Source organism: Palaemon carinicauda, chromosome 7 (genome assembly GCF_036898095.1).
Source record: "Palaemon carinicauda isolate YSFRI2023 chromosome 7, ASM3689809v2, whole genome shotgun sequence".
Classification (NCBI taxonomy): domain Eukaryota; kingdom Metazoa; phylum Arthropoda; class Malacostraca; order Decapoda; family Palaemonidae; genus Palaemon; species Palaemon carinicauda.
The window spans coordinates 82,342,339-82,357,496 of NC_090731.1; the positions used below are offsets into that span (position 1 = coordinate 82,342,339).

General features: G+C 38.2%; 1 protein-coding gene across 1 annotated transcript in view; it reads left to right on the forward strand.

Annotated features, from left to right (window-relative positions):
* Nucleotides 1-15,158, forward strand: part of Sulf1 (Extracellular sulfatase Sulf1) — an 893,213-nt gene that overhangs the window by 555,286 nt on the left and 322,769 nt on the right. Inside the window, exon 7 of the mRNA XM_068376733.1 lies at nt 9,872-10,041. Coding sequence (XP_068232834.1) covers nt 9,872-10,041 — 170 coding nt within the window. The remainder of the gene's footprint in view (nt 1-9,871; nt 10,042-15,158) is intronic.

Here is a 15,158-nt window from a genome sequence, read left to right on the forward strand (position 1 = left end):
TCTGTAGTGTTATCACTAGTTGCGGGTCTTTGGTGGGTTATTTCGGTCTCACTAGGTGGCGGCAGCGATATATCGGCGGGTCGTGGTGGAGGCTGTGCTGATGATGTTGGAGCCTGCTGCCGGGTGTTGGACGGTTCTGTGTTTGTCGCGAGCGGTGTCGGACGGATGTGGGACTGGTTCCTCCTGAGGCACGCTCTGTTTTGGGCTTCCACAATGTATGATTGGGGTTCTTCTGGCTTACGTACCACTCTGCCTGGCACCCATGTGTGGCAGGCCTTGTCGAATATTCGGAGTGGTTGTTCGGGTTGGAGGTCTGTGAAGTGCTGTTGTGTCCGATTTGGTCCTAGGCGGTCCTGGAGGTGGTTGTGGGTCGTTATGTGTGAGAGATGTGGTTCGTACCGGCCTGGTAGGTCAGTGGTCACATTGCGACCAAACATGAGCTCTGCGGGGCTGGTTGTCTTATTGTTGATCGGGGTAGCCCGTAAGTGGAGTAATGCAGTATGCATATCACCGCCTGTCTCAAGGCATTTTTTGATAATCGCCTTGCATGTTCCAACTGCGCGCTCTGCGAAGCCATTGGACTGAGGGTAATGTGGGCTTGATGTGATGTGCTCAATACCCCAGGCTTTTGTGAAGTCCCTCATGGCTGCTCCCGTGTATTGAGGTCCGTTGTCTGAAACCAGGGTTTTGGGGCATCCGAACAGCGAACACAGGAATTTGAGGTGGTTGGCCACATTTTCAGATGACAGGTTTTTTAGTTCGGTGACTATTGGGAATTTTGTGAAATAATCAGTTGTGATCAGATATGTCTTGTGGCCAATTTGGAAGATGTCCGAAGCGACTTTGAACCAGGGCATTGGGGAATGTCATGATGCGTGGTTTCACTAGGACTTTGCTGGGGCTGGTACTTCTGGCATATGTCACATGCCCTGACCTTGTCTTCTATATCCTTTGCGATGTTGGGCCAGAATACACACTCCCATGCCAGGGCTTGTGTTTTTGTGATCCCTTGGTGGGACTGGTGGAGCTGGTCCAGTATCCGGCCCCTGACCTCTTTGGGGATGATAACTTGTCGCCCTTTGAATATGACTCCGTCTTCCACGGCAAGGCATTCTCTGTATGAGAAAAACTGGCGGATATCGGGGTGACAGCCTTTTACTGAGTTAGGCCAACCCTCGATGATAGTATGCTTGAGAGTGCACAGCACTGGGTTGGTGTCAGACCTATGGCGGACCTCTTCCAAACTCTGGGGACCAAATTTTATGAGTGCAACTGATATCACATCGATGTCATCTAGTTCCAGTCCGTCCACTCGTGTATCCAAAGGGATTTCCTTGTCATTTTGTGGGTTAGGAAGGCGTGATAGGGCGTCGGAAAGTACAAGGGTTCGTCCTTCCTTGTACTTGACCCTCTGTTACGATCCTCGTGGGGATCGAACCAGATTCTGTTGAATTAATTAATGAAATGGGGACATTTCAACTACAACCAATTAGAGACAGTAGGAAATATAGAAAGAAAACTCGCAAAAGAAAACATAATTTTATTTACAACTAGTCAAAGGTGAATGTTTCTTGATTGAGTACTTAGGAAGCACTGAACTAAACAAAGAGAATCATTTGATTAAAACTACACTCCAGCAAAATGGGGGACAGTCAAGATGGTAGATAAATAATACAAAAAGAATATACTACTCTTCGCAGCAGCTCTCGACGGTTGACAGGAACGGAGATGTTTTCAGGTCTGGCGGCTCGTCGGGGGTAATGAGGGCGGGAGGCAACTCGTTAGGACATCTCGGACAAAGCTGGTTACGTCTGCATTCTCGTCCTTACGCCTTCTCTCCTTCGCTCAGCTTGTTCGCCCTCTCTCTCTCTCTTTCTTTCTTGGGTTTCTTCCTCGTCTCTTTTTCGTACTGTCCCCCTTTTCTTGATCGCGTGGAAGTTTATATATCCCTGTATGGGAGGGGTTAACTATGGACAGGTCCATATAAGGAAATTTTCTCGTTTCTTCATCCTCATTGGTGTTCCTTGAAACCGCTGATAACACCTAGACGAACGCTCTGCTGGTGTAATCAAATTTCATAAAGTTGACTCCTTCGGCTAATGTACTTCTCTTCGGCGACAAACACACTTAATCTTCTCTTATGGGTTCCTTGGTCCTCTATAGACAGGGGCTCGTTGTGCTCAAAGACCTCCAACCTAGGCACATAACTTGACGATGGCAGCTTCAATAAACAATAGCGGGACCTTATCTCTCTCTCTCTCTCTCTGCTTCTCTAAGAGTAGAAAAATCACGTGTTTTAACATTCTTTCCTATATTATTCTATCTACCCATGACACGTCCCCCTAAAAGAAAAAAAAAAGGAAAATCTACTGATTTTATCTTTTTTTTTAAACAAAGCTATCAAAGGAGAAAATCTCTTATCCCTAAACTGAGAGACAATTACTTCATTACTCTCGTATCATGTAACCAAAAGCAAAACACACTCTTACGTGTTGATAGAAGAAAAAACAAAAACAGAAAGGAAACAAACGTCCATATCATTCTGAAAAGTCTCTAGAAAGACTGTCGGCTATTACATTATTCTTTCCCTTTATATGAACTATCTTTAAATCATAGTCTTGTAATTCCAAACTCCAACGCATGAGACGTTTATTCTTATTCTTAAATCTATCTAAGTAAACTAATGGATTGTGATCAGTATACACAGTTAAAACATGACCACTACGTACATAAATCTCAAAATGTTGCAAAGTTGATACTAAACTAAACAATTCCTTCTCAATAGTTGAATAGTTCTGCTGTGCTTTATTTAACTTCTTCGAATAATAAGCCACAGGGTGCTTGATCCCATTCACTTCTTGCAGCAGAACTCCTCCTATTCCAATGTCACTTGCATCTATCGCTAAATTAAATTCCTTGCTAAAATCGGGCAACATTAGTACAGGCTCGTGAATCATTATGGCCTTTAACTTATTGAAAGCTTCGATGCAGTCATTATCAAATACAAAACTTCGTCCTTTCTTGAAAAGATTAGTAATTGGAGCACTTATTTCTGAAAAATTAGGAACAAATCGGCGGAAATATGAAATCATTCCGATGAATCTCATTGCCTGTTTTTTACTGGTAGGAATTGGGAAGTTGATGATAGCTTCTATGTTCCCATCTTTTGGACAAATCTTACCTAGACCTACCTTATGACCCAAATATGTGATCGAGGTTTTTCCGAATTCACATTTCTTCAGATTTAAAACAAGTTTTGCTTTTTCAAGTGCTGACAATACTTTAGCTAAAATGCGTAAATGTTGCTCCCACGTATCTGAAAATATTACAAGATCATCCAAATACACAACACAGTTATCAATTCCATTTAAAACTCTATTCATTAATCTTTGAAAAGTACTCGCTGCATTTCGTAGACCAAAAGCCATAACTTTGGGTTCATAACTACCGAAAGGTGTTATGAAAGCAGATATTTTCTGTGCTCGACTACTTAAAGGTACTTGCCAATAACCTTTGGCCAAATCAAGTTTAGAAATAAACTTAGCATTTCCTATTTTATCTAAACAATCTTCTATCCTGGGGAGAGGAAAATTACTTTGTTTCGTAACACTATTCACTTTTCTAAAATCAATACACAGCCTATCTGATCCATCTTCCTTCTTAACAAGAACTATTGGAGAACACCAGTCACTTACGCTAGGAACAATCAAACCATTGTCTAGCATATACTTAATTTCCTGTCGGACTGAATTTGTTTTTTCTGGGCTTAGACGATAAGGACTTTGTCTAATGGGTTTTTTGTCCTGCAACTCAATATCGTGTTTTAAAAGATTAGTCAAACCCAACTTATCACTAACAGTTTCTGGATAATTTGAAAACACATTGAATAATTCCCTTGTTTTTTCTTCCTCTAAGCTAGAATTAAACAACGTGAAATTATTAAGAACATCAGAGTTCTTCTCAAAAGTAATTTCTCTCTGCGACACTGTTACAACTGGCATTGGACGTTCATTATATTTCTTTAGCAAGTTGATGTGCAACCACTTAGCTCTACGCTTACCCATATCAATTAAGTAATTCAAATTTCCCCTTTTTCTATGATAGGAAATGGACTTTCGAACTTATAAGATAATGAGGGACCTTCTTTCTGGACTAATACTAAGACTTTATCACCTACATGGAAAATTCTGTCTTTAGCCTTAAGATCGTATTTTCTTTTAGTTTCCCCTTGACGGTTGCTCTCATTTTCTTTTGCCATCTGCCAGGCTTTCCTTGAATCCTCTTTGTGATTTTCGATATTCTGTATGTAGTCCTTTCCACCTTCTTCTTGCATTAACTTACACTTTAAAATTTCTAAAGGCCCTTTAGCGGTGTGACCAAACAACAAATCAAAAGGACTAAATCCCATGGTGTCATTAGGAGTTAATCGTAAAGCCAACAAGAAAAAAGGTAACTTTTCTTCCCAATCATGTTCGAAATTATTACACAACTTCTTTAAGCAACTTTTCAACGTTTGATGAAAACGTTCAACAATTCCTTGTGATTCAGGGTGGTAGGGGGTGGAAGTTACAAGTTTAATCCCTAACTCTTTCATTTTATCTCTGAAATACTTTGATACAAAATTGCTACCATTATCACTCTGTATAACGCAAGGAAGTCCAAATTTAGAGAAATAGTTCAGCAAGCGTTTAACTACAGTTTTTGCATTGCAATTTCTTACTGGGATTGCTTCTGGATATCGTGTTAGTCTATCAATGATTGTTAATAGATAGATATTCCCTCCCTTACTCCTGGGCAAAGGGCCTACGATATCAATTACGACATTCTCAAAAGGTTCTCCTACCGATGGGATATTACATAACGGGGCCCGGGGAATTACTTGATTAGGTTTGCCAGCCATTTGACATTCGTGACAACTTAAAACATATCTCTTCACATCACTTTTCATTTTAGGCCAAAAGTACGTTTTAGTTATACACTTGAATGTTTTATTTACTCCTAAATGTCCTTGTTCATCATGTGCTAATTTCAAAATTGATTCACGAAGTTTCCTAGGAGTTACTAATTGCTCTATCACCTCCTCCTTGCTACCTGTCTTAGGACGAACATAGCGACACAAAAGTTCGTCTTTTAAACTAAATGTTTCCTTACAAACATTTTCAGGTTCATCATCCAATTCACAATCAAAAATTCTAGTTAGTGTTTCATCTTCCCTCTGCATCCTAACTAGTTCATCCTTACTCAATAAGCTAGTTTCTGAAACACTAATCTGCACATCACTTCTTTCGACAGCTACATCATCATCTCTGTTCACATCATCAACATTCGTAAAGTCAGTTTCCTCAACTACACTCATGCTAAGTTCATTGCCACTGCCTCTATTACCTACGTTCGAATCCTCGAACAACCTATGACCGTAGTCAATATCCGTATCTAATCCTGACCTGGTTACTATCATCTCAGGCACTTGAACTTCACTTAAAATAGGATTCACACACTTGGAGGTAGTTAAATCATTGCCAACAATAATGTCAACGCCGTCTACGGGCAAAGTATCCACGACTGCTAGTTTTACATCTCCTGTTACTAACTGACTTTCCAATTTCATCTTTAACAAAGGACAAACTACACAAGTGTTCGGAAACCCACCTAGCATAACTTTTTCTTTCATGCTGATTATTACATTCCTTGGTACACTCTCTCTCCTAACGAGTGATACGGCCGCTCCCGTATCTCTAAGCAAAACTACTTCCCTTGAATCACCTCCTTTAAGAGAAGAAATTAAACCCTCAGACAAAAATTCACCATAATGTTTCCTCGTTTCTTTCAAGAGATTATTCCTTCCTGAAGAAAGATTATTAACTAGTGACACAGGTTTTTTCACATTCGTACTTTCTACTCTGCAATTCCTAGCTATATGACCTTTCTTATTACAATTGTAACAAATGACCTCTGAATTACTGACTGCCCATTGGCTCCTACAGTACCGAGAAATATGACCTTCCTTCCCACACGTGTAACAATAATAATGATAATAATCCCTGTTCCTATTATCGTTATTGCTAGAACTACTTTTACTATGTTGTGCCTTACTTGACAAAAGATCGTTTTTCTTTTTACTGCCACTTAAACCATGTGTGAGACTGTACTCATCTGCTAATCTAGTAGCACCGGCAAAAGATGTTTCACGCCTATCTTCTATATATAATTTGGTGTCTGGAGATATGTTATCTTTGAAACTTTCTAACAAAACTAAGTTCTTGAGATCTTCAAAATTATCGACTTCAGCGGAAGTCAACCAATCACAAAACGACCTTTCTAACTTCTTTCCGTACTCTACATAAGTACTAGTATCATCTCTCTTCAAACTTCTAAACTTCTTACGGTACGCCTCTGGTACCAATCTGTATGCACTAAGTACGGTTTCTTTCACAGTTTCATAATCTTTACTTTCATCCTCAGACAAACAACTATACACAGAATGTGCTTTACCACTTAAAACTGATTGTAAATACAAAGTCCACTGTCTTTTAGGAGCACCTACTCTGTTCATTAACTTTTCAAAAGACATAAAATATTTCGTAACATCTTCCTCATCAAATTTCGGTATAAGTTTAAGCACTGCACTCATATCTAAACTATCAGTGTCACTATTTAAAGATGAATTGCTCCCTGATCTGCTACCTGACCGACTGTTATGAAGAGTTTGTCTTAAACGAGCCATTTCTAACTCATGCTTACGCTGTCTTTCATTTTCTTCTCGCTTTCTTTCATTTTCTTCTCTTTCAGCTGCTCTTTCATCTCTCTCAAACGTTTCCTGTTCTCTCTTAATAACATAATCACGGAGATCATCGCCATCTAGACCAAGAAGTTTACCTGAATCTATCAAATCTCTAGTAATCGCACTCATTCTGTTTCTTTCTATATTCTCCCTGTTTCAATTGGTTATGTAGTCGAAAATTCTGGCAAAGGTCGCCAACTGTTACGATCCTCGTGGGGATCGAACCAGATTCTGTTGAATTAATTAATGAAATGGGGACTTTTCAACTACAACCAATTAGAAACAATAGGAAATATAGAAAGAAAACTCGCAAAAGAAAACATAATTTTATTCACAACTAGTCAAAGGTGAATGTTTCTTGATTGAGTACTTAGGAAGCACTGAACTAAACAATGAGAATCATTTGATTAAAACTACACTCCAGCAAAATGGGGGACAGTCAAGATGGTAGATGAATAATACAAAAAGAATATACTACTCTTCGCAGCAGCTCTCGACGGTTGACAGGAACGGAGATGTTTTCAGGTCTGGCGGCTCGTCGGGGGTAATGAGGGCGGGAGGCAACTCGTTAGGACATCTCGGACAAAGCTGGTTACGTCTGCATTCTCGTCCTTAAGCCTTCTCTCCTTCGCTCAGCTTGTTCGCCCTCTCTCTCTCTCTTTCTTTCTTGGGTTTCTTCCTCGTCTCTTTTTCGTATTGTCCCCCTTTTCTTGATCGCGTGGAAGTTTATATATCCCTGTATGGGAGGGGTTAACTATGGACAGGTCCATATAAGGAAATTTTCTCGTTTCTTCATCCTCATTGGTGTTCCTTGAAACCGCTGATAACACCTAGACGAACGCTCTGCTGGTGTAATCAAATTTCATAAAGTTGACTCCTTCGGCTAATGTACTTCTCTTCGGCGACAAACACACTTAATCTTCTCTCATGGGTTCCTTGGTCCTCTATAGACAGGGGCTCGTTGTGCTCAAAGACCTCCAACCTAGGCACATAACTTGACGATGGCAGCTTCAATAAACAATAGCGGGACCTTATCTCTCTCTCTCTCTCTCTCTGCTTCTCTAAGAGTAGAAAAATCACGTGTTTTAACATTCTTTCCTATATTATTCTATCTACCCATGACACCCTCATGTCATACCCCTGCAGTTTCAAGAAGAGACGTTATAGTCTAGGTGGGCCACTGATCAGTGGCTTCTCCCAGATATTAACGAGGGGTTTGTGGTCAGTTACAGCTTCGAAGTCTCTTCCGTATAGGTAGGTATGGAATCGTTGCACGCCGTGTACTAGTTCAAGGGCCTCTCGCTCGATATTGCTGTAATTTGCCTGCGTTGGTGTCAGGGCTTTGCTGGCGAATGCTATTACCTTCCCGTCTTGGATGAGGGCCGCCCCGAGGCCTTTTTTGCGATGCATCGATTTCAAGAGCCACAGGTCGAGTTGGGTCATAGTAAGACAGCGTGCTTGATGGCGCTATTTGGCGTTTCAGGTGTTGATAGGTGGATTCATGGTCTTCTTCCCATTGGAAGGGAACATCTTCCTTTTTTACTTGTTTTCAACTTATTGAATTTGACATCACATGCCGACTCATAATCAGGGGGACATGAAAATTTTAAACCAACTGTAGTATTTAGTTTAAGTCTTGCAGACATTGGAATGTTGTTGCCATCGTCCTCTGGTTGAAAACGCTCCGTTTTCTATGATGACGTCTTGGCGATTCCTTGGAGGTGTATCAAGGCAAACTACGTCTAATAATAGAAACTATGACACACAAGTTTACTTTACTTGAAACACTAATTAGTTCACCTTCATCTTACTCACAAGTTGTAGTCAAAATTTAGAAGAAAAACCTCGGAAAACGATCTCAAAATCACAAAAAGAGCAGAGCTTTCCAAAAAGCGTTTGTAAACAACCAAAGCTTATTCTTCTTGATCACCAAATTAATCAATCCTCACCGGCCAGTGTGGTCATGGAAACTGGCCAAACCCCAGACTTGAAATGACATGTTTGAGGCCTTTATACTGCAGTGGACTAGATATAGCTACATTGGTTGTTGTTGTTTTTGTTGTGAATATCTATCTATCTATATCTATCTATCTATCTATCTATCTATCTATATATATATATATACTGTATATATATATATATATATATATATATATATATATATATATATATATATATATATATATATATATATGCCGTATGTGTAAATAAAATGGTAGCGCTTTTGATAACTGGAGTTATTGTTCATCAATTGTTTAATTTTTTATTAATTTTTTATTGTCTCAGTATTCCTAGCATGGACTGTACTTAAAAGTAATTATGATTTCATATAAGCTCTTGATGTTTTGAAGCTCCGACCTTCGTGTATGTACTATATCATGCTCAGGGCGATTGTCTCGTTTGCTTGGTCAGCCTTTTCAAGTTAAATACACAGTTTTATTTCTCTTGGTCGCACTCGTGCGTCTCTTCTCTCATCTTGCTCTTCTTAGATTTCACAAAATCCATAATGTTGCATTCAAGTTTTAGTATGTATAATATTTTACAAGTAAACCAACACAGTAACCTCCCAGATTAATTGAATGTTTTTCATATGGTCTTCCCCATATCTGGCAGGAAGGTATATCCTCAGTCCATAATTGTTTGCCAAAAATTAGTAAGATAGAAACATTTTAAAGTATGTTTGGTTACAAATCAACTAGAAAATTGAACAAACATCGGATATGGATGTATCCATCGATACTCATTCCAAACAGAGTTCTAATTTTATTTATATTTTTCGCCAATTTCTAATCATATATCACCCCAAACTCCAAGGATATTTACTTCCACCAAAATCCGACTTCATGTTGTTGGGACTGCTCAAGTGCTACTAACACTGCTTATGTCATTCAGCGACACTTCGATCTGCAATGAGATGGTAAAAAGTTCAGTGAATAAAATTAAAAAGACCGAAAGCAATAACGTTTGAGACTGTCACAGAAAACTTGACTCACTTTCTTGGGTAGGTGTATGTTTATTGTTATCTATTTCTCTCTCTCTCGTACGTAAACAAGTAGCCAACATAATTAATTTTCTGTGACACTCTTTCAGGACTACTACCCCCATGTTATTACCAACGACGGCGTCCACTTCTTAGAGACGAGCAAACGCATGGAGCCATCACCCCCTGTGATGATGGTCCTTAGTTATCCTGCTCCCCATGGCCCGGAGGACTCGGCCCCAGAACACGCACACCGATTCTTCAATGCTACTGACCACCAGTGAGTTTTTATGTTTAATTTAACCTTTTAGTATCTAAGACCCTTTTTTGCGATGCATGATGTTAATCAGTAGTCTATTCTTTTAATTGGGTTTCTGGGAGATCGAATTCTAACTCTATTATTTTTAGAAATTATGAAATTTTTGGTGTCAATAGTAACATTAGGATAAGGCGCGTGGGAAAGCAGACGCTGCCCACATCTGTGACCATGAATATTCTGACGACCTGTTTTAGGATTGAATTTCTCAATTTCTTGTTTTGCATGAGTTATCAATACGAAAGTCCAACGAAAGGAGGAGTGAGGCACATAAAGTTGCTAATTATGTGTCGGTAATTGTCGGATACAAAACACCCCTTTATCTAAATGCTCTACAGCAGTAGTCTCTATTTAGACAGGTCAACCCAAGGTCTAATATGTGGGGTCAACCACAAGCTTCGTCTATCTATGTATCGACTGTACGTCACCTTGCTGTTTATCCCCAACGGTTTTAGAGCATGCTTTTACCCTTTAGCCCTACCCATATGCATTCATTGTTAATTATCAATATAGTTATTCTATGATTATCAACAAGACGATACAAGCGGAAATGAAAATTATAAAATATTAATTAAGCAATATGCCAACAAACACATCTATATGATTGTGGTGGCCGGGTGGAAGCGCCCTTGCCTGGTGATTGTCCGACTGGGGTTTGAGTCCCGCTTAAACTCGTTAGTTCCTTTGTTCGCTGCAACATCACCATCCTAGTGAGATAAGGAAGGAGGGGGTAAGGTTGAGTTATCTGCTGAGTTATCTGCTGAGTTATCAGCAGCCATTGCCTGGTCCTCCATGATCCTAGCTTGGGTGGAGAGAGGCTTGGGCACTGATCATATGTAATATGGTAAGTCTGTAGCGCATTGTCCTGCTTGATACGGCAATGTCACTGTCCCTTGGCTTTGCCATTCATGAGCGCCATTTAAGCCTTTATAATGTGGTCACCACCACATTGCGCCACCGTTGCAGCAACGTTACATTTCTATGTGAAATCGTCGTACATCGGTACACTAGGAATAGCGCGGAAACAACCTGAAAAAAATCCAATGTCCTCATGATGATAATGAAAGGTTTACATCAAAAGCAGTTATTAATATGGATAAATTTATTGTATAATAATTGGTATATTCACATTAGAGCATATTTATCTACAAAAATGAATATTAATCTACATTATCAGGTGCAGTGCATAAATAGCCCTATATTAACGCAAAAAAGTATATTAATTTTTAAGGTTGTGTATAGATACTTTAGTATATGCGAATATAGAGTATATTAACAAAATAACATTCCAGGAATGGTGCGTTCCATGGCACTGTTATGTATTAAAGAGAAAAAGTTAATTCAAGAAACAATATATGCGAATATAGACAAAAATCATTCCAGAAGGCTACAAATATATATTTGAAAACTAATCATTCCAAGTATGCCATAAATTGATATATAATAATAGTACATTCCAGAGGCACTGATATATACTAATATAATATGAATTCAAAGAAGAGAATAAGTAGCTTATATAAATATATGGACAAATTTGACATTTAACGAAACATGACTATAGTATATTAACACAAATAATACATTCCGTAAGGGCCAAAAATATGGAAAAATAAAAATTTCTTGTAGGCCATAAATATATTAAAAATATTATATGGCACTCTAAAGACATTCGGGATGAAGAACAAATTCACTGATTAATCATTCATAGTAGAGGAAAGATTATCTATGGTGTCTTGTGGTAGTAGTGCAGAAGTTTCATATATTTTAAAAACTATAATGAATTTTATTATTATGAATTTCACATAGTGCAAGAGAAGAAGCAAATCAATGGTACTTTGGAGTGAGGAAAGAAATGGCACTGGCTTCCATGCACACCCACAATTACCACATTAAGAAGCAGCAGGTGGGAAATCAGGGTCATGTGGGATGTAGAGTTTCAAGGCTGAGGACAAGTGTGCAAGTGGAGCGTTTCATACTGAAGGACCTTCCGGGGGCACTGTAAACCTAGGCATCTGCCTTTATATCGACAGTGGTTAATCATCAAAATCGGATAACTCATGTACTATTAAACACTTTTAATTCTCAGACTCAGGTTCCAGTGGGAAAAAAACACATCACGATATTACAATAAGAATGTAGACTTTTTTTTTTTTATTTGAGAAAGGAAATCAAAAGTTATTACAAAGCTCAAGATAAGGAGGAATGTATTTATATGGGGTCTAAGAGATGTTTAAGAAATGGGTTTACTATGACAAAAGGAATGCACAGTTCGAAAAGATTGACTGGAAAAAGGGAAGAGCAGACAAGAATGTGTGCAGTGAAAATTAATTACCGAGAGGAGCATGTGGAGTGTTAGATGATAGGGCAAGACCGTTGAGAGTGTGTGTGTACAGCTGGAGTGAAAAGGAGAATGTAGAAGGGGACGAGATGTACACTGAGGTGCTGCTTTAGTATCAAAGTGCATATTTTATTCCTTGAAATAAAAAGTGATAAAGTTGAGGGAATACCAAAATGAAGTAAATGAAGTTCACGCTGACCTTGTACTTTGTGCCACTTTTTCTTTTTAAGGGCATGGTTCACGGCTTCACTAATTTCATGTTCTACTTTGGATGATTTTTTCTTTGTGTGAAATTTCCTAAGCAAGTTCCTTTGGGTCACATCATAATATTTTCTTATTACTTAAAATATTGTTTGAAGTTACTGTTGCGAACAAGCCATTTCGTACACTTACTTTGCAGATAGGATGAACAGTAACTGCTAATTCTCCCTTCTGCTCAGTAACTGCTAGCTTCCCCTTCCTTCCCTTCAATCTGTATGATGACCACATACAATTGCTGCCAAACTTTGTAAGAATCCCATGAACCATGTCTTCAAGGCTCTCTCCTCCTAAAGAGGACAAATACAGTATCTATAATAGAAAAGAACATAATAGTTGCCTTAAAATAATGAGATATATATTCAAATTATGCAGAATAATCTGCAACAAATAATAAAAGCAGGAAAACACTTCAAAGTATAGTCTCGTATCTCAATAAGACAACCCTAATACGCGTTTTTACCAATTTTGTTTTCAATGTTTCATCAGACAATTTAGTGCACAGGTCATCCAGCTCCTCTGAACTGCACACTGTAGCTGGCAAAACATCCTCCACGTCATCCTCTCCTGACGCTACAGCACTAGCTACAGATTGCAGTAGGTTTACCATTAGCTGCTGATTTTCTTCCTCAGGTTTTATGAGGTATGCCAACACACTAGCTTTGTAAGCTGCGTCTAGCAGAAGGATTACCATTCTCACAGTAATGGTTTTGAAAAGAAAGAACAAAGCTACAGTATAATAAAAAATTTAAGCACAATTTTTTTTTGTGACAGACATTGAATAAGTACATGAAAAGCATACCCTACCAGCGGTCTCTGCCTCTGACATTGCTACAAATCTTTTTAGACCCGAATCTCTTGATCTTGGAGATGAAAATTATTTGATTTCATATAACTGTCATCTTTCTTTATCAGGCATTTCTTCCCCCTTAACTTTAGATCAAGTACCTGCCTTTGGAAACCTGTAATAATACACACCCTGACATGGCACGATCAGCGATTTGTATGTACAAAAGAAAAATACTTTAAAATACTACTTATTACTTCATTATTAAATTACTTAATTACTTCTTAACAGAAATATAGTAATGGTAATTATTTAGTCTTTAATCCTAACACCATGTGCCATCAGCCTCATTATAGGGCTAACTCAAATTTTCTTTCTTCATTATTCATGACTTGTGAACAATTTCAACAGTTTCTTCATGCAGAAACTCCACAGCCACAAATGACATTTGTTATAAAATATTCAAATTGAGTGATATAAAGTATATATAATTTCATTTGAATGAAGCCAATATTTATCAATCATCAATTGGAACAGTATAGCTTCAGTAAAGTTGGTAGAACATAATACAGTAAAACCTTCATAAACCAATCTAAATAGGGCGAGGTGACCAGCAGTTTATCTGAAAGTTTTGTGTATCCAATAATACATGTTTTTGTCCGGTTTCTATTTATATAAACATGACGTTTATTGTTATTTATATCATATTTTTATCATAATGCATCGTAAACAACAATGGACTATATCTGGTCACTTAAGAGTTCTCTTAACATTACGCAACTACACGCTTAGCTTTCACTTAGGAGCTCACTCAGCTATACACAACACACTGGCCACATAAGACCAATCATAACATTATTTACATTACTACTAATGTATTTTTATTTGGGTGTTCAGATTATTCAACATTAGGCTTAATCGGGTTAGGGTCGTTTTAATGTACATGTGTGTGTATGTATATACAATATGGGCTAAGCAGTACAGAACTCATGCTGCAAACTAAACAAACTTAATACTATAAAAATCTAACAGCGCAGCATTTCAAGCTATGTTGTGAGGAAAGGAAGATGATGCTAATCAGTGGGAGACGTGACTAAATAAGCTAAATAAGAAAAGTGTCCATAACAAATACTATTCAAGGAAGACAGTCCTTAGTGTTCAGTTTTATGGTCATAGATATGTATTTTTTTTTGCTACTAAGTTATCTTTTTACTGGGGTGTCATTGTGTTCATGCTAAAATCAATCCAATTATTAGTCAAGTGGCCATACAACAGAGCTTTATATCTCTACACATTAGCTAGTTTTATTATGGTGTGTGTGTGCAATGAATAAAATAAACATAGTAGGCATTACCTTCTAGGGAAAAACGCGTTTACTTGAAATCAAAATGGTGTGCAGCTACAGAGGCATGCATCAATGCAATTACAGATAGGGTTATGCCATTCACACCCTTCTTAGGTATAATTTAGTATGGCCAAATTGCACTCCCCAGCTCATCAGGACAGCTGAGCTGTACAATTATGTGTCATCAAATGACACAGTAATATTCGTAATGTGAGCCAGCTTGTTTCACTGCCTTGCTGTCTGAAAACTTTAAATGTGCAACGCAGTCAGAAGAGATACAGACTGTTACTAGTTACTGAATTCTTACGTAAATCCTTTTTTTCATATTTTGTAAGTTAAGTTATGAGAGAGAG